General features: G+C 44.7%; 1 protein-coding gene across 2 annotated transcripts in view; it reads right to left on the reverse strand.

Annotated features, from left to right (window-relative positions):
• Positions 1 to 16602, reverse strand: part of LOC143981770 (interferon-induced GTP-binding protein Mx2-like) — a 94930-nt gene extending 78328 nt beyond the window's left edge. For both annotated transcript variants that reach the window (XM_077479858.1, XM_077479857.1), the window contains exons 1-2: positions 16480 to 16602; positions 4765 to 4902 (exon numbers count right to left, since the gene is read on the reverse strand). In XM_077479858.1, the coding sequence (XP_077335984.1) occupies positions 4765 to 4813 (49 nt within the window). In that variant the 5' untranslated portion in view covers positions 4814 to 4902; positions 16480 to 16602. The remainder of the gene's footprint in view (positions 1 to 4764; positions 4903 to 16479) is intronic.
• Positions 16603 to 17526: the final 924 nt, after the last annotated feature.

Raw genomic sequence — 17526 nt, forward strand, 5'->3', positions numbered from 1 at the left:
ACCATGTTTGAAACAAGAAGAAAGAGAGGAACTGGAAGCCCCAATAACTTTGAAAGAACTTCAGGAAGCAGTTGCGAGTATGCCAAATCAGAAATCGCCTGGGCCGGATGGACTACCGATTGAAATCTATAAAAATTTTGGCGAGATACTGATTCCTGAACTCCTGGAGATGTTAAGAGGAGCATATGGGGAGGGTAAATTGCCTCCATCAATGAAGGAGGCGGTTATAACCCTGTTGTACAAAGAAGGGAAGGACGCCTTAGATGTTGCAGCGTATAGGCCAATCTCTCTCCTGTGTACCGATACAAAGATACTGGCCAAGGTATTAGCGACTAGGCTTAATCGAGTCATAGCAAGATTGGTCCATATGGACCAAACAGGGTTTATAGCCAACAGGTCAACGTGTATAAATATTAGAAGAGCCTTTTTGAACTTGCAGGTCCCAATGGATAACGATACTCTGGGTGCAGTGGTGGCATTGGATGTAAGGAAAGCATTTGATAGCGTAGAATGGGGATATATATGGAAAGTTTTGGAGAAATTTGGCCTGGGTCCTTCCTTTATAGGATGGATTAGGATGCTATATGACAAACCTAGTGCAAGACTAAAAATTAATAATGAGCTATCCGGGAAAATAGAGTTGGGGAGAGGGACGAGGCAGGGGTGCCCATTATCACCCCTGCTCTTTGCATTGGCTATAGAGCCCTTGGCATGTGCAATTAGAGCAAACCGGGATATTGTCGGTTTTGTAAGAAAAACTGGAGAGGAAAAAATCTCACTTTATGCAGACGATATCCTATTGTTCTTAGGGGATATGAGATACTCACTACCAAGGGCAATGGGACTGGTGCAAGGGTTTGGAGGCTTCACAGGGCTGGAGATAAATTGGGAAAAATCGGAATGTCTTCCTTTGGACCCAATTGGTCAGCAAACAGCCCTGGGAACCCCCCAAATGCCAATAGTGGATAAGTTGAAATATCTAGGAGTAACCTTGTCAAGGGATCCTAAGCAATATATAAGTCATAACTTAGTCCCATTATTGGCTAAGTTTAAACAAAAAATTGCTATATGGAAACGAATGCCTCTCTCGGTCGCTGGTAGATGCAATCTGATAAAAATGATATGGATGCCCCAACTTTTATACATATTACATAATGCCCCAATATGGATTAACAGAAGCTGGTTTAATAAAATCGAGATGTTGTTTAGGGAGCTAATATGGAGGGGAGGACAGGCCAAATTGAGATTGCGGATGCTTCAGCTACCGGGAGAGGAAGGAGGATTCGCGGTCCCTTATCCGGAGTGCTATTTTTGGGCGTCCCAATTACAACAGCTAGGGGGGATCGATGAGAAGAACGGAGGAACCCCAAATGGGAGATTAGTATTAACAGGCTCCCCACATAGTACCCTGATTGAGACCCTGGAAGCGGACTCATTCCAGTGTAGATGCCCTACAGTAAAAATGATGTTAAAGTTATGGGGTACAGTTAAAAAAAAAATGGGATATAGTGAAATAACAAAGTATACGCCTCTATGGAACAATAAGAAGCTACAAGAAATATGGCGGGTTGGAAAAATTGCAGATTGGGAAAAATGTGGCATTGTAAGGCTTAGCCATCTATATGGCGGCAGGGGTATTAAATCTTTCGACCAGCTGCAAAGAGAATTTAAGATATCACAAAACTCATTTTATGCCTATATACAAGTGAGGCACGCTTTAAGGACCCAGTTTGGAAACCTGTTATTAACATGGGAGGAACTGCCCTTGTTATACCCAGTAGCACAAGCAGGACCCACTAAAGGATTAATATCTAAATTCTATGCCCAGCTGGGTGAACAGATTAATAGTGAGAGGAAAGGGAGGGTTGAGAAGGAGAAATGGGAGCAAGACCTAGGTAATATAACACGAGTACAGTGGAAAAATATCCTAGCGGCATGCCCAAAGGTCTCGGTCTCTCCTCCTCAGAGGATTTCCCACTTGATGGTAATTAATAGAGCATACTATACTCCCCAGAAATTATTTAAATTTGGTAAGAGAACAGATGACTGTTGCCCCAGGTGTGGGGGGTCAGGGAATTTAATGCACATGCTTTGGAAATGTCCCAAATTATTTAGATACTGGGAAGGAGTGGTAAAGATAATAAGTAGGGCCTTTGGGAGGGTAATAGAATTAAATCCCATAGTGTGTATTTTAGGTTATAGAGAGGAGGAAGTAGAGAGGAAGGGAACAACAACGGCAATCCTAAGATGTTTATTTCAAGCTAGAAGGATGATAGCTAGGAGATGGCAATCAAAGCTAGCAGAAAAAACGATCAAAAACAGCGCATCAAAGGGACTAGTAGATTGATGTGAAAAAGACTTTAAAATGTCATTTATTAAATGTAAAAAATAAACACAGACATCTGATCCCTGCAGGATCTCAAACACATAAAAAACACCAATCATAAAACGGACAGATGTTTGGTAATGAAAAGCTCCTCAGATCTCTCAATTATAACTTTGGAAAGGTCAAAACCAAAGACCAATGTGCACAGCTTTCGAATGCCTAATGAATGCAATCAATCATCTGAAAGAACCCAAAAAGTCAGTGTAAACGAATGGAACAACGTTCCTAGGGACACTCACTTCATAGGTGTTCAATGGGCTGCAGAGCTGATGAGTCCAGTCTGATGACCGAGGGGGAGGTGTTTATTTCAGCTCCATCTGAAGCGTTCGGCTTGGAGGCAGAGGTGTAATGCTGCACGCTAGGTGGTAAAGATCAAGCTTAGTCACCAGATGATATCAGCTGTACACATAGGCAGCTTGGAGAACGCTGCACTGCCTGCAGTGCCGCTTGTCCGAGCGGCTGTGGATCAAAGTCCAGCTTTGACAAAGCGCAGGAGCGCGAAACATGTAAGCAGGAGAGTCGGCATAGCAACCTTCCCCTTCACAGCCTTCCACGTGACAAGCCTCTCATGTGATCCACAGCCGCTCGGACAAGCGGCACTGCAGGCAGTGCAGCGTTCTCCAAGCTGCCTATGTGTACAGCTGATATCATCTGGTGACTAAGCTTGATCTTTACCACCTAGCGTGCAGCATTACACCTCTGCCTCCAAGCCGAACGCTTCAGATGGAGCTGAAATAAACACCTCCCCCTCGGTCATCAGACTGGACTCATCAGCTCTGCAGCCCATTGAACACCTATGAAGTGAGTGTCCCTAGGAACGTTGTTCCATTCGTTTACACTGACTTTTTGGGTTCTTTCAGATGATTGATTGCATTCATTAGGCATTCGAAAGCTGTGCACATTGGTCTTTGGTTTTGACCTTTCCAAAGTTATAATTGAGAGATCTGAGGAGCTTTTCATTACCAAACATCTGTCCGTTTTATGATTGGTGTTTTTTATGTGTTTGAGATCCTGCAGGGATCAGATGTCTGTGTTTATTTTTTACATTTAATAAATGACATTTTAAAGTCTTTTTCACATCAATCTACTAGTCCCTTTGATGCGCTGTTTTTGATCGTTTTTTCTGCTGCATCCATTTTTTGCCAAGTCCATAATGGGTTAACAGCCGCACATTGAGACCATCTACAGGACATTTATTTAAATAAACAAACATCCCACGAGATAGTCAAACGCTCTTAAAGAGACCATTCATTTGTGCGCCAACTTTATCTTGTTTTGTTTTACAATCAAAGCTAGCCCCTACAGTAGAGGATTGGACAAGGGCGGTAAATGATTATCTATGTAAGGAGAGGGCAGTATATGCAAAACGAAATAACCTAAAAGAGTTTAATAGGAACTGGCGAGAGTGGATAGAAGTGATGCATACCCCAGTTTAAACCATGATAGGAAAGGGAAGAGGGGAGGGGGAGGGGGGATGGGTAATGGGAAGGAGTAGGGTAGGGTACATTAAAGGTACGGGAATCATTATAACACAATTATGCTATACTGTAGGATAAAAGCACCAATATATATATAGGAGGGGAGGGGAGGGGGGGTGGGGTTGATAGAAAGGGTGGGAGGGAGGGGTGGGGTTATATCAGTAGGAAAAAATGTAGGAATTGCAAAAATAGTGGTGGTAGGAGATGGGGGGATATGGTATTGTTTAGATAGTGTGCTTTTTTTTTTGCTTGCTAATTATATGTGATGTATGGATGTATCTTCATGTCCCCCTTCCCTTCCTAGAACTCTAAAACTCAGATTTCGGAATGGAAGAAAGATGTATTTGAATCCTGGCAATGTTATTTTAAAATGTGGTCTGTATAAATGTGAAAATTTAATAAAGATTAATAATTAAAAAAAAAAAAAGTTTATGAAAAGCCATTAAAGTATACTCTTTTTTCTTTTTTTAGTTTTGGATAGAGTGGAGAGGGATTGCTGTCTGTGCACCCATTAGGAAGATCCCCCCTCTCTATTTGTCCCATTTACCATTATCATTGAAAGTGAAAGTAAAAAAAAAAATCCAGATATTTGGGTTGTCCCCAGTCCCTTAATTTGCAGGCTATGGGATTGGAAGTGAAGGGAAATCTCCACAATGGGATACTGATGATGAAATAAAAATCTAAAAGGGATTATAACCCTCCCTTGCTCTATCAAAAATAAACTGAACAAAAACGTATTGCCTATAATTCTACTTTAAAGACAATGGCAGAGAGGGGCAGAAGATGAGAATGTTTGGATGGGTAGATGCATCTTGTAGACCTGAGAGCTGGGATAGTAGTATACCAGAGAGGAGGATAAGGTTAAAACAAGAGATCAGGATGGACTAAACAGGGTCTTACCCTTCCTGACTTCCTGCTCAACCTCTGCTGGATTCACGATGTTTGCCATATGGTTCTGGTAGCTTATTTTTCCATACCAATTTGAGCCCTCTGGAGACTTTTTTAACCTAAGTTCCAGGGGACAGCGTGTGACAATGCCTGTGGAGAGAATAAAATGGTATCATAGAGTTATTTAGGGAAAAAAATGGTCATTAGACCCTAATTTAACAGATAAAAGCAGTTTCAGAACATATTCTATAAGTGTTCTGATGAAAAGACACTGTCCCACTGTCCTGAGTAGTGTTAAAGAGTACCGTTTAAAGACAGGCTGCTCATTTATCCCAATACATAGACCGGTTTCCATCTCCAAGTAAAATGATGAGAAATATGTGTAGCGCTGGCTCCTGAAGAGCATGCGCTATGTTTATTTGGTATAATTGACCCTAAAAACCAACTGTGGTTTTATTTAACATTCCTAAAACCACAGTTGGGTTTTAGGGTCAATTATATCAAATTATGTTTTCAGTACCAGGCTAGCTGGATTGCACTGTGTTCTGCTTGGCCACGGGTGGTGCTGTCATTGCTGGCAAGTTTGAGAATGCAGTTTAGCTAGGCGCATTGAGTGCCGTTATTTCTCGGAACCCACCCAGTGGGAGTGTCATCTTGCTGTGTATTCCGGGAGAGGGTACTTAAGGTACTGACATCACGTGCTTCTGGGTTCTGGTCCAGAAGATCTTTCTGTCTGTTTGGTCCTGGTCCTCCTGTCCAGCCCCCAGGGCCCTCATGGCCTGGGATGAGAATCCATCCAATTCCGAGTCTGGGCTGGCTAGCCCGAGGCAAAGTAACTGGAGGGAGGTTGGAGGTGGTCCATTGCCGTCTCATCTGTGGAGAGGCCCAGCAACTGGAGAAGCAACCAGGGGAGGACTCTGCTGGAGAAGGCCAAGCTGAAGGCTGGCTTCTCAGAAAGAGCCTGGAGGCTTAGTTGAAAGACCCCAAGTGAATCTACACTCGTACGGTATCGCCAGGCCAGCTGCAAGATACTGGTACCGTATGAGGGCTCTCTAAATTGGTCTACATCCTTCAGTTACTACAAGTGTTCTATAAAAAGTCTGTGGCAGAGACTTTACTAAAAGTGTTCTACAACAAGTCTGTGGCAGAGACTTTATTCAAACGTTCCATGTGCAAGTCTGTGGCAGAGACTTCGCTTTATCTGAACACTCTATCGGCTGCTAGGCCTAGTGAGAGGCGGTCTAACCGGTAGCTGTGAGACTCCAATTGTGAGTGGCTATTCTCTGGATTTCTGTAGTGAGAGACTTCCTATTTTGACTAGTTCCAAGAGTACCTGGACATTCTACCTAAACCCTCTAACCCTCATTGAGAAACTGTGTTTTGTCTACTCTTTTTTGCAAATAAAAATCCCAAAAGCGGATCCAGTGTCAGTTTCTACAATTCTTTGGGCAATCTACCTCGGGAAACCCCTAGACGCACATGAGGTCAAGAAGGTAACGGTAAGCCCAGCAAATCAGCCACTCCTTTGGGGGTCAGTGCTACATATGTTTGTAAGGGAGCTTGTGAGTGGTCAGGTGTTGGCGCCAAACTATTCAAGTTCTTGCCCAACTTCTTCTTCGATAGGGCAACTACCCAACTGTTACTTATGGATCCTTCTACCATATTGTGTCACACTTCTGGCTTGAGGCCTGCTCTTTGCATCCCTGGCCATAGGCCTTAACTACTTGCCTACTGGGGGGGGGGGGCTCTGTGAGACTCGCTAGGATAACAGCACATACAGCAGCTATTTTGGGCCTCTGAGGACCCCTTGGAGCCGTTCTAGCTTGCTGGATGTTTATTTTGCAGAGACCTGTCAGGGTCCGACAGGATCATCTAAGATGGCGCTGTGTGAGCCCGCCACTCAAGCAGCCTCTCCGATCCACTCTGCACATCTGCCATCACTCATGCTTCCTCCCCCTCCATTCCCTCAGACAGCCAAGATAGATGCTCCGATATGGGAGAAGTGCTTGGGGATAAGGATTTGCGTTCTCATCTTCTCTCCCTCCCTCACTAAAGCTGATCTGGAGCTTTTTGCTACCAGGGTTAAGAAGGCCCTGAGATGGGACATTGAAGCCCTACAGGCAGATACTGCACATATTGGGGGTAGAGCAGAGGCCCTGGAGTCACAATGGGAGGAAGTCAATCCTACCATGGATGCAACTCACTGAGCGCTGTAAGTCACAGGACCAAAGAATTAACTCTTTGCTGGAGCAAATGGACGCTTTTGAAAATAGGAGCCGCAGAGTTAACATCCGCATTAGAGGCCTGCATGAAACCACTGCAGTCCCTACTCTGCAGGGGGTGTTTATCCTAGGCTGTGAGGCACCAGAACACATTGAGATTGATCGTGCCCAATGAGCTATCCGTCCACCTTCTAATGATCGGCATAAACCCTGGGACATTATATGTAAACTTCATAAATACTCCTTAAAGGAACGCATCATGTTCCATGTTAGAGGAATTTGTCACGTGGATTTTGATGGAGCTAAACTGTCCTTCTTCCCAGATCTCTCCAGATGCACCCTGATGCAACGTTGTGCTCTGAAGCCCCTGCTGGAGGCCATACAGGATGCATGGAGGCTATACAGGATGATTTTCAGTCTATTGGTCACCAAAGATGGCTAGCAATTTACCTTGCAGAACAAAGATGACCCACCCCAGTTCCTGGAATACCTTGGCTTGCCTCTTGTGGACATTACAGATTGGAGATTTTCACCAGAAATCCCAATCCCATCTCGTCCACAGCCTTGGCGTCCGGCACGCAGCAGATTCCGCAATGGACCCCGAGGGGGCTCATCCAGCCAGGCCTCGCATTCCTCCTCTCCCCGGGGGGGGGGGGGGACAATCTGATGGTATGAGATGGTCTCTGCTAACTCTGTAGCTTTCCTGGGGGCTTCCCCACCCCCCATTGGTTGTTGTGTAACCCTTTACAATACGTTATGTTTGTGGGGGTCCCCCTTCGGACTCGCACCTGATGCCCAGTAGGTCAACTCTTCTGAGTTATGTCCCCTATTTGGGACCTTACGCTGCTCACTGGTATCTACTGTTTCCTTGATCTGAAGACTGAGTGGAGGCCCCCAACTAGTGATGTTTTTGCACTTTAATGTGCCCTTTGGGCTTTATGCTCTCTTTGTTGTTTTTTTATGTCTTTTATGTATTTTCCATGCTATAACTATTTTATGTTTTATAGGTTCTTAGTCCTGCTTTTTGTTGTCTCAACGCTCCCTGATTCCTGGTTCGGTGTGCTGTGTGTCTCTCTCCTTCTGACGGGGACACGGGTGCTCCCCTGTTTCATCTTTCATCATGGCCTCCCTGAAAATCGTATCGTGCAATGTCCATGGTCTGGGCTTCCCTTCAAATCACAGTAAGTTGTGGCTTGAGATGAAACACCTGGGGGCACATGTACTATTTTTTTACAATAAACGCACTTTTGCACTGACTCGGTCCCTCGCCTCCCTACCCACTTATATAAGTTATGGTGCCTAAGTAACTCACCACATCCCAAATCAGGGGGGGTGGCCATAGCTATTCATAAACAATGCTCTTTTGTCCAGACAGAACATCTGGCTGACCCTAATAGCAGGTATGTGTTCCTTAAAGGCACTATTTTTTAATTTGAAATTCACCTTTGCAGCTGTGTCTACGGCCCTAATTGTAAGCAGCTTACTTTTTTTAGACTCTGTCCTAGAGTCTCTCTCCTCCTTCAGGGAAGACTAGCTGATATTGGGTGGAGATTTTAATGTTAGCCCCGATCCACAATTAGACATGTCCTCGGGCCATTCTGCCCATCTAAAGCATTTCAGAAAAAGTAGGGTCATCGTAATAACCTCATGGGCCCCTGGGCAAATTTATGCACTAGGGTCCTTACCAGGGAGATGTTGACCTGTGGCATTCTATGTGCGTGGCACAGGGAGAGGGTGTGGCTAAATGATGCTACATATTGGGCATGGCTTTTGAGTCTAATTAGAAACAAAAAATACACACAACCAGGGAATTATTTTAATTAAATTCACTCCCTATACACACTGTCCCGCCTTCTCTACACGCTGTCCCCCCACCCCATATACACCGTTCCTCTGCATACACTGACTCTTTTTCCCTGTACACACTGCTCTCACTTCTTTTTGAAACTATCCCCCACCCTGAACACACTGCCCTTTTTCATAAATGCCTCTCCCAGCCTAACAGCAGCCTAGATTTATGTATGACTGTACAGAGTATGGAGGGCAGGAGGGCACAGTACAGGGGGGTTGGAGAACACAGTAAAGGGGAGGTCAGGAGGGTAAAGTACAGGGTGTACAGGGTACCGGTGGTATAGTGGAAGGTTTGGGTAGTATAGGGTGGTATAGTGGCAGATTTGGGTAGTACAGGTGGTATAGTTGCAGGTTTGTGTTGTATAGGTGGTATAGTGGAAGGTTTGGGTAGTATAGGGCGGTATAGTGGCAAGTTTGGATAGTATAGGGTGGTATAGTGCCAAATTTGCATAGTATAGTGTGGTACAGTGGCAGGTTTGAATAGTATAGGGCGGTACAGTGGCAAGTTTGGGTAGTATAGGTGGTATAGTGGCAGACTTGGGTAGTATAGGTGGTATAGTGGAAGGATTAGTTTGTATAGGTGGTATAGTGGAAGGTTTGGCTACTATAGGGTGGTATAGTGGCAGGTTTGGGTAGTATAGTGGCAGGATTTGGGTAGTATAGGTGGTATAGTGGAAGGTTTGGGTAGTTTAGGTGGTATAGTGGAACGTTTGGGTAGTATAGGTGGTGTAGTGGAAGGTTAGGGTAGTATAATGTGGTATAGTGGTAGTAGTTTTTTTTAGTATAGGGTGGTACAGTAAAATATTTGGGTAGTATAGTGTGGTATAGTGGAACGTTTTGGGTAGTATAGGGTGGTATAGTGGCAGATGTGAGTAGTATAGGGAGGTATAGTGGCAGATGTGGGTGGTATAGTGGCAGATGTGAGTAGTATAGGGTGGTATAGTGGCAGATGTGGGTAATATAGGGTGGTATAGTGGCAGATGTGGGCAGTATAGGGTGGTATAGTGGCAGATGTGAGTAGTATAGAGTGGTACAGTGGCAGATGTGAGTAGTATAAGGTGATATAATGACAGATGTGGGTAGTACAGGCTGGTATAGTGGCAGATGTGAGTAGTATATGGTGGTATAGTGGCAGATGTGGGTAGTATAGGGTGGTATAGTGGCAGATGTGAGTAGTATAGGGTGGTATAGTGGCAGATGTGAGTAGTATAGGGTGGTATAGTGGCAGATGTGAGTAGTATAGGGTGGTATAGTGGCAGATGTGGGTAGTATAGTGTGGTATAGTGGCAGATGTGAGTAGTAGTATAGGATGATATAGTGGCAGATGTGAGTAGTAGTATAGGGTGGTATAGTGGCAGGCGTGAGTAGTATAGGGGGGTATAGTGGCAGATGTGGGTAGTATAGGGTGGTATAGTGGCAGATGTGAGTAGTATAGGGTGGCAGTTGTGGGTAGTATAGGGTGGTATAGTGGCAGATGTGAGTAGTATAGGGTGGTATAGTGGCAGATGTGGGTAGTATAGGCAGGGCCGCTGTTATAAATCAGAAATCATGGGGCCCGCTTTGACTCCGCCCCCGACCCCATCCCTGGCTTCTCCCCTTCCCGACTTCCACATGAAACCTGACAGTTGCCTGTACAAATATATATTGAGTGTTTTTTACTGCCGCCCCCTCGAAAGACAAATGTAAAGTAGCAAATATGAAGCAGACACTCTTAGTGCCCGTTCACACAGGGGCGACGCGACATGCAGCGCGACTCACAGACGCGATCTGCACACGACTTCAGCGGCGACTTGCAAAATGACTTCTGTATAGAAGTCAATGCAAGTCGCCTGAAGTCGCCCCGAAAATACTACAGGAACCTTTTTCTAAGTCGGAGCGACTTGAGTCGCTCCTATTAGAACGGTTCCATAGTACAGAACGGAGCGCGACTTGTCAGGCGGCTAAGTCGCCTGACAAGTCGCGGTAGTGTGAACGGGCACTTATGGCCACATCTGTGTAAGGATTTGATAGAACAAAAGAATACAAAAAACAAAAAAAGTAAAGTAAAAAGTAAATTTTTTGCTCTTTGTGTACCACGTATTGTTATAAATAAAATATATAATTTATATCTCCTATTGTCCATTGTGCCTCTAGTCCGACCTTTGGGCTACTGTATGCCCAATATTTTCTTTTGTTATATCAAGTGTAAAGTAGCGTCTCACAGTGCCTTATGATCTTTAGGCCTCATGCACACAGCTGTTTTTTTGACCAGAACAAATTATTATGGCCAGTGAAATGAATTAACGGCCACGTGCTTGATGCCTGTAAAAGCGTTGGACACTTTTACAAGTGTCAGGTGAGGCTACTGCCAACAAGAGGGGCATATTTTAGACATCCTGTGTGCATTCGGTCTTATAGCTTTAGGATAATCATCCACACAGGACAGCAGTTTCTCTATGGCTTTGTCAAAGTGTGTCACATGGCTCTTGGGTGCTGACTTTGTTCATTTGTAGCTGTACTGTGTGTTACAGATTGTACCCCACAGTGCATCCAAAGCAAAGTCAGCAATAGCCATGTGGCATACTTTGACAAAGCCATAGAGCACCTGCTGTCCTGTGTGCATGATTATCCTAAAGCTATAAGATGTTAAAAGGCACTGTGAGGACTTTGGACGATTCTATTAGGATATCACAACGGGTGTGACACCTCACAGCTGTGTGCTGCCCAGTGCCTGCCACGCTACCTGCCGCCACCACCGCTCCACTTATATTAGTTTTACTGCTCCCTCTCTGCCAGCTCTCTCACATCAGTCCCGGCACCCGAAAGAGCAGAGCAGCCGCAGCACTTTACAGATCACTCCGGCAAATCCCCGCAGCTCACCACCCCAATTAGTGACCAACTGGACACCCCTTTTTCGGCGACAGAAATTGCGGCAGTCATTAAAGACCTCCCTAAAGGGAAGAGTCTGGGCCCTGATGGCTTCACCAATGCCTACTATAGTAAGTTTCAATTGCTTTCTGGGCCCATCTGTGCCTATTTCAATGCTTTAGCATTGGGCACAGCAGGGCTCAAGTCCTGCAGGAACGCATGGGAACGGAGTTCCTGTACTTTTTCCACAACAGGAACTCAGTTCCCATTAGCAGCCGTGTCCCCCAAGACTTTGAAGTATGTGAGCTGTGTGGCAGGTGCTACACCAGCAGCCGCCGACACAGATCGCAATAGCAAGTGCCACACACCAGGGGTGGACTGACCATTCATGGATTGCCAGTAGGGGGCCCCATGACAGCTTCCTCTTCGATCTACCTGTCAATCACAGCTAGCTGACAGGTAGATCAGGTCCCTGCTGCTAAGAGATTGTATTTAGTCAGACATCTCGTGATGCGCTCCTCCCCGCCGACTCCTCCTGATTTTCTGTCTCCTCATCTCTCTCCCGCTGAATCCCCCCCTCCTCTATCTTCAGTGCCATATGATGAGGGAACCCAGAGGAGGAGCACAGCTATTCTGCTCACAGGACATGCAGGGAGAGAGGTGAGCTGAGGGAGGAACATCAGTTTGGGGTGGTAAGCTGAACACAATACCTGGCAAAGTTTAATGCCAGGAGGGAAGTTTATGTGGAAATATGTGAAGGGTTGGCATAGCAGCGAGTGTGTGTTGGAGCCCTGCAGAGTTTTCAGCCCCCCAAGCTAACATACATCTCCTAAGCAGGAACACATCACTATCTCCCCAAGCATTCTGTCCAGATAATGTGCACTTCATTTATGACCTTTCCATTTAACCCTGTGTTATCCAAACTCTGTTCAATGAAAAGTGTAAACTCACCACATAAACACTCTATATACAAAATAACATTCCTCAATAAAGATCAGAACACGATGTTCATATTTGCATGGAAGAACAATTGAATGAATGCTGATTATTCAGAGAATTACCGTATTTATGTTTATTGAGGATTTTTTTTTTTTTATGTACTAACAGTTAAGCTTCATACACACAATACAAAAATTGGATGAAAAATACCACTTTTGAAGCGTTCGTGCATATGAGCGTATCATTTTTTTTTTTGGTGGGGGAGTGGATCTTGGGTGGTGATGCCCAAAGAGGCGTTGATGGCCCAAATTATGGTTATCCCCAAAGAGGGGAAGGAGCATACTATTCCTGGTAATTATAGGCCATATTCGCTTTTGAACGCCAACATTAAAATCCTAGCAAAGATTTTAGCCAACCGCATTAAACCAATTCTTCCAACGATCGTCCACCCTGACCAGACGGGGTTCATCGCGTGCGCGGGGGGAAGCGGGGAATAATTCTAATAGAGTGCTACAGCTAATTCATTGGGCCAAGCTGCAGGCTAATCACCCTCCCTGTCTTCTGCTTTCCACAGACACTGAAAAGGCATTTGACAGGGTGGACTTAAGCTACATCCAGACAGTTTTGACTAGGTTTAGGCCCTAATAGGCTTTTGTGGATATCTTCCGTTTGTAGTTCCCCAAAAGCTAAGGTAAAGGGGAATGGGGTCTTTGGGGTCTTATCGGATTCATTCCCCATTAGTAACGGGACACGGCTAGGATTCCCTTTGTTCCCCCTCATCTGTGACATTACCCTCAAACTACTGCTTAACAAAATATGCCTTAACACCACCCATAAGGGCTTAATGGTGGGACTGACGGCGCATAAATGGTCAGCCTATGCAGATGTTGTTTTATTTTATGTTTTGGACCCTTTGATTTCCCTCCCTAATATTATGGCTGCACTAAGAGACTTTAATCTGCTTTCAAATTTTAAGATAAACAATAAAAAGTCAGAGATTCTACCATTGAGCGTGCCTTTGGGATTGCATACACAGCTGCCAGCCTCATTCTCCTTCACCTGGTGTCAGACCTCTTTAAAGTATTTGGGTGTCTATTTACCAGCCTAATGCTCCCAGATGTACACCTGTAATTATGCCAGTTGCTTTCCATTATTAGAGTGCACTGATAGGTACCACTGATAGATGGCACTGATAGGTAGCACTGATGTGCAGCACTGTTGATGAGGCACTGATTGTGGGCACTGATAGGTGGCACTATGGGTACTGATGGGTGGCACTGGTGGGCACAAGTAGGCTTTACTGTTGTGTACTGCTAGGTGGCACTGGAAGGTGGCACAGGTGGGCACTGAGAAGCTGGCTGATGTCCCTCTCACAGCTGCCGGTGATCGCCTTTTTTTTTTCTCCTCACGCTGTCACGCTGGGGCGCATTGAGGACTGAAGTTGAGAAACCCTAACTCCCTAATCTCCAAGCACGTGGCCCCTAAACTACATGCGGGATGGATTTCAAATTAGATTTTTCTTTTTCGAGAAAAGCACATGATTAGAGCCTTAGGCTCTAATTAGGTTAAAACAAGTTGGGGTGCATTGATGAGCACTGATAGGAGGCACTAATGTGCACTGATAGACTGCACTAATGAGCACTCATAGATGGCATTGATGGGCACTGATAGGTGGAACTGTGGGGCATTGATGAGCACTGATAGGCAGAACTCATAGGCTGCACTGATGAGCACTGATGTGACACTGATAGGCAGAACTCATAGGCTGCACTGATGGGCACTGATGTGACACTGATACGCAGAACTCAGGCAGCATTGATGAGCTCTGATAGGTGGCATTGATGAGCACTGATAGACCAAACTCATAGGCAGCCTTGGTGAGCACTGATAGGTGGCACTGGTGGACCTTGAGCACTGATAGATACTGATAGGTGGCATTGATGAGCACTGATAGGTGGCACTGATGGGCACCGATAGGCAGCATTGATGAGCACTGATAGACGCTGATAGGCAGCATTGATGAGCACTGACAGATGGCACTGATGGGCAGCATTGAAGAGCACTGATAGGTGGCACTGATGGATGCTGTTAGGTGGCATTGATGAGCACTGATAGGTGGTGCTGATAGGCAGAATTGATGGGCACTAATAGGCGGCACTGATAAGCACTGATAGGTAACACTTGTAGGCAGAATTTATGGGCACTGATAGGCAGCACTGATAGGCGGTATTGATGGGCAGCATTGATGGGCACTAATAGGTGGCATTGATGAGCACTGATAGGTGTCACAGATGATTGTGGCACTGATTATCAGTGTAATCCATTTAGTGACATTCTTGACAGTTAACGGCAATGTCGCCTATCAGTGCTGCCTATCAGTGGGAGGAAAGGGCTGCGGATTACCGGCAAGTCAGTTTATATGTGATCAGCTGACATCACATGGTAAAGGGCTGCTGTGATTGCACTGGATGCTTGACCCAGGGGGCACGCGGGAACCACGGTTCTGGGTGGATGTCCATGGACACCCTCTCAAAATTGGAAGGGGGGGGGCAGGGGGCCCATCATGGTTTCTTGCACCAGGGTCATGAAGGTTCTAGTTACACCTCTCTTTTTTTACCTTAATGCATAGAATTAGTACATAAAAACTTCTGACTATAAGCATTCAGTACTTCTGGATATGCTGGATGCCTGTCTCTCCTGTTGCATGCTGTGGTTCCTCCTGCCAACTGCTATGTCATGTCTGTGTTCCCACAGAGCTGTAATGAAGTTGAGGCCAGGAGTCGAGCATACAGTGGGAGGACACAGGCATCTGACACACCCAGAAGTATCAAATGCTGAAGATTTTTGGCTGGTGTAGGTCTATAGAGAGCATGGATTTAAGGCAACGTCCGACCAAGTATCCAAGTATGGCCACATCTATATGGCGGAAAACACTCTTGGTCCAGTTTTGGTGGAAGTCAATTAAAGTACTGTATATATAAAGAAAAAACGTTTAATTTCATATTGGATAGAGTAGAGGAGGGTTAAACCCACTATCAGCTCTTTATTTGCCATCTGTGTCCTGCTGAAGGGACTTCCCACATTGTCACGGGAACAAGTGTCCCCAATTGGAAGAATTCCCCTCTATTCACGTTCTGGTGGCAACTCAAACATTTGGATTTAACATAGTTTTACCTACCAATGACTTTGGTGATCGGGACAATTAAAGAGAGTGAATATCTCTAATGGTGGACACAGAGAGCAACAACATATTTACAGTAGTTCTAACCCCTCAGCACTCTTTTCAAATCTTAAAAAAATTTATGTTTTGCCTGTAGTTATACTCTTTTTGCCCGCAGTCATGAGAGTACCCTTCCTCTGCACAATGCTTTATACCGAGGATATATTGCATCCTCCCTTTGACAGCTACCAGCTGACATTTTGCACAGCTGCCAACTGTCAATCTTACTAGCAATCAGTGACCAATCAGAATATTTCCTGATTATGTGATCAATATGCCAGCTATGACAGTGATCAAACTGAACACTTGATTCAGAACAAAATTATTTCAGCTTACAAAGACCTCTGCAGCCTGTTTTTTTTAATACTGTTTAATACTGTAATTATCTGATACAGTTATACTATTAGAAAAATAAGTTTGAAAAATATTACATATGTAATACGTATGTTACATATGTATATATCTATCTATCTATATATATATATCTATATATATATATATATCTATATATATATATCTATCTATATATATATATATATAGAGAGAGAGAGAGAGAGAGAGAGAGAGTGAGAGAGATACAGTATATATAAATACAGATCATGCATTTTTTTGATTAAAATAGTAATATAATACACAAGATAGCCTTACCGTTGCCTCTGGGGAGACACACTCCAGACAAAGCCTCCAATACGGAACTCTTCCCAGAGCTCTGATCACCGATGACAGTGATTGCCGGCAAGTTCAGGTCCTTCTCCACCCCCAGCGCCCGCAGTGAGTCAATGAGATCAATACAGGGGCGAACCTTAATGTCAATCTCCTTTGTCAAACTATGATTTGCCTTGAGAAGTAAAAATGCAAGAAAATTATGAAGATTCCACTCACTTTGTTTGGTGCTGTCAGGTAACTTGTGAAGTCATTCTGACAGTTTTTTGGCCTATGACAGATCGGCATGGCCTCCCTGTACACTCTGCCTGGAGAAAAGATTTAATAATAAGGGGAGCAGGGGGAGTCTGAAATTTACCACCAATGAACTGGACAGCTAATTCCTCAATAGGATTAATAGCCGATAGAGGCCCAGCATCATTCAGCCAGGAAGACTGGGCTCGTTCACATCAGCCATTGTATTGCATCGCTGCAGCTGGTATGGGGTTTTATGTGGTGGAATAACTTCAGTGCAAATGTGCTGCATCATGCTGTTCCCCATCAGATGTCCCCATCAGATGGGGAAATCTGTTGTAAGGGGGCACTCTGATGGGGAACCTGATGTAAAAGGGGGACTCATGAGTACTTCTGATGTAAAGAGGGACTCTGATGTGGACTTCTGATGTAAAGGGAGACTCTGATAGGGACATCTGATATAAGGGGCACACGTTCTGTTTTATCACCCAACTTCTCTTATCTTGTATGCTACTGTAGGTGTAATTCTCCGTATTTGTTCTTATTCTGTATGCATGGACTCTGCACAGTACCACCTCTCTAGTTTTGTATGTTGGGTGTAATTCTCAGTATCTGTTCCTATTTTGTATGTATGGACTCTGCATAGTAACACTTCTCCTATTCTGTAAGTTAGGTGTAATTCTCAGTATCTGTTCCTATTCTGTATGTATGGACTCTGCACAGTAATGCCCCGTACACACAAATGGAATTTCGGACAGAAAAAGTCAGACAGAAGCTTTTCATCGTATATTCTGATCG

Source organism: Lithobates pipiens, unplaced genomic scaffold (assembly GCF_037356315.1).
Source record: "Lithobates pipiens isolate NorthernLeopardFrog02 unplaced genomic scaffold, aLitPip1_a1.2 Scaffold_16, whole genome shotgun sequence".
Lineage (NCBI taxonomy): Eukaryota > Metazoa > Chordata > Amphibia > Anura > Ranidae > Lithobates > Lithobates pipiens.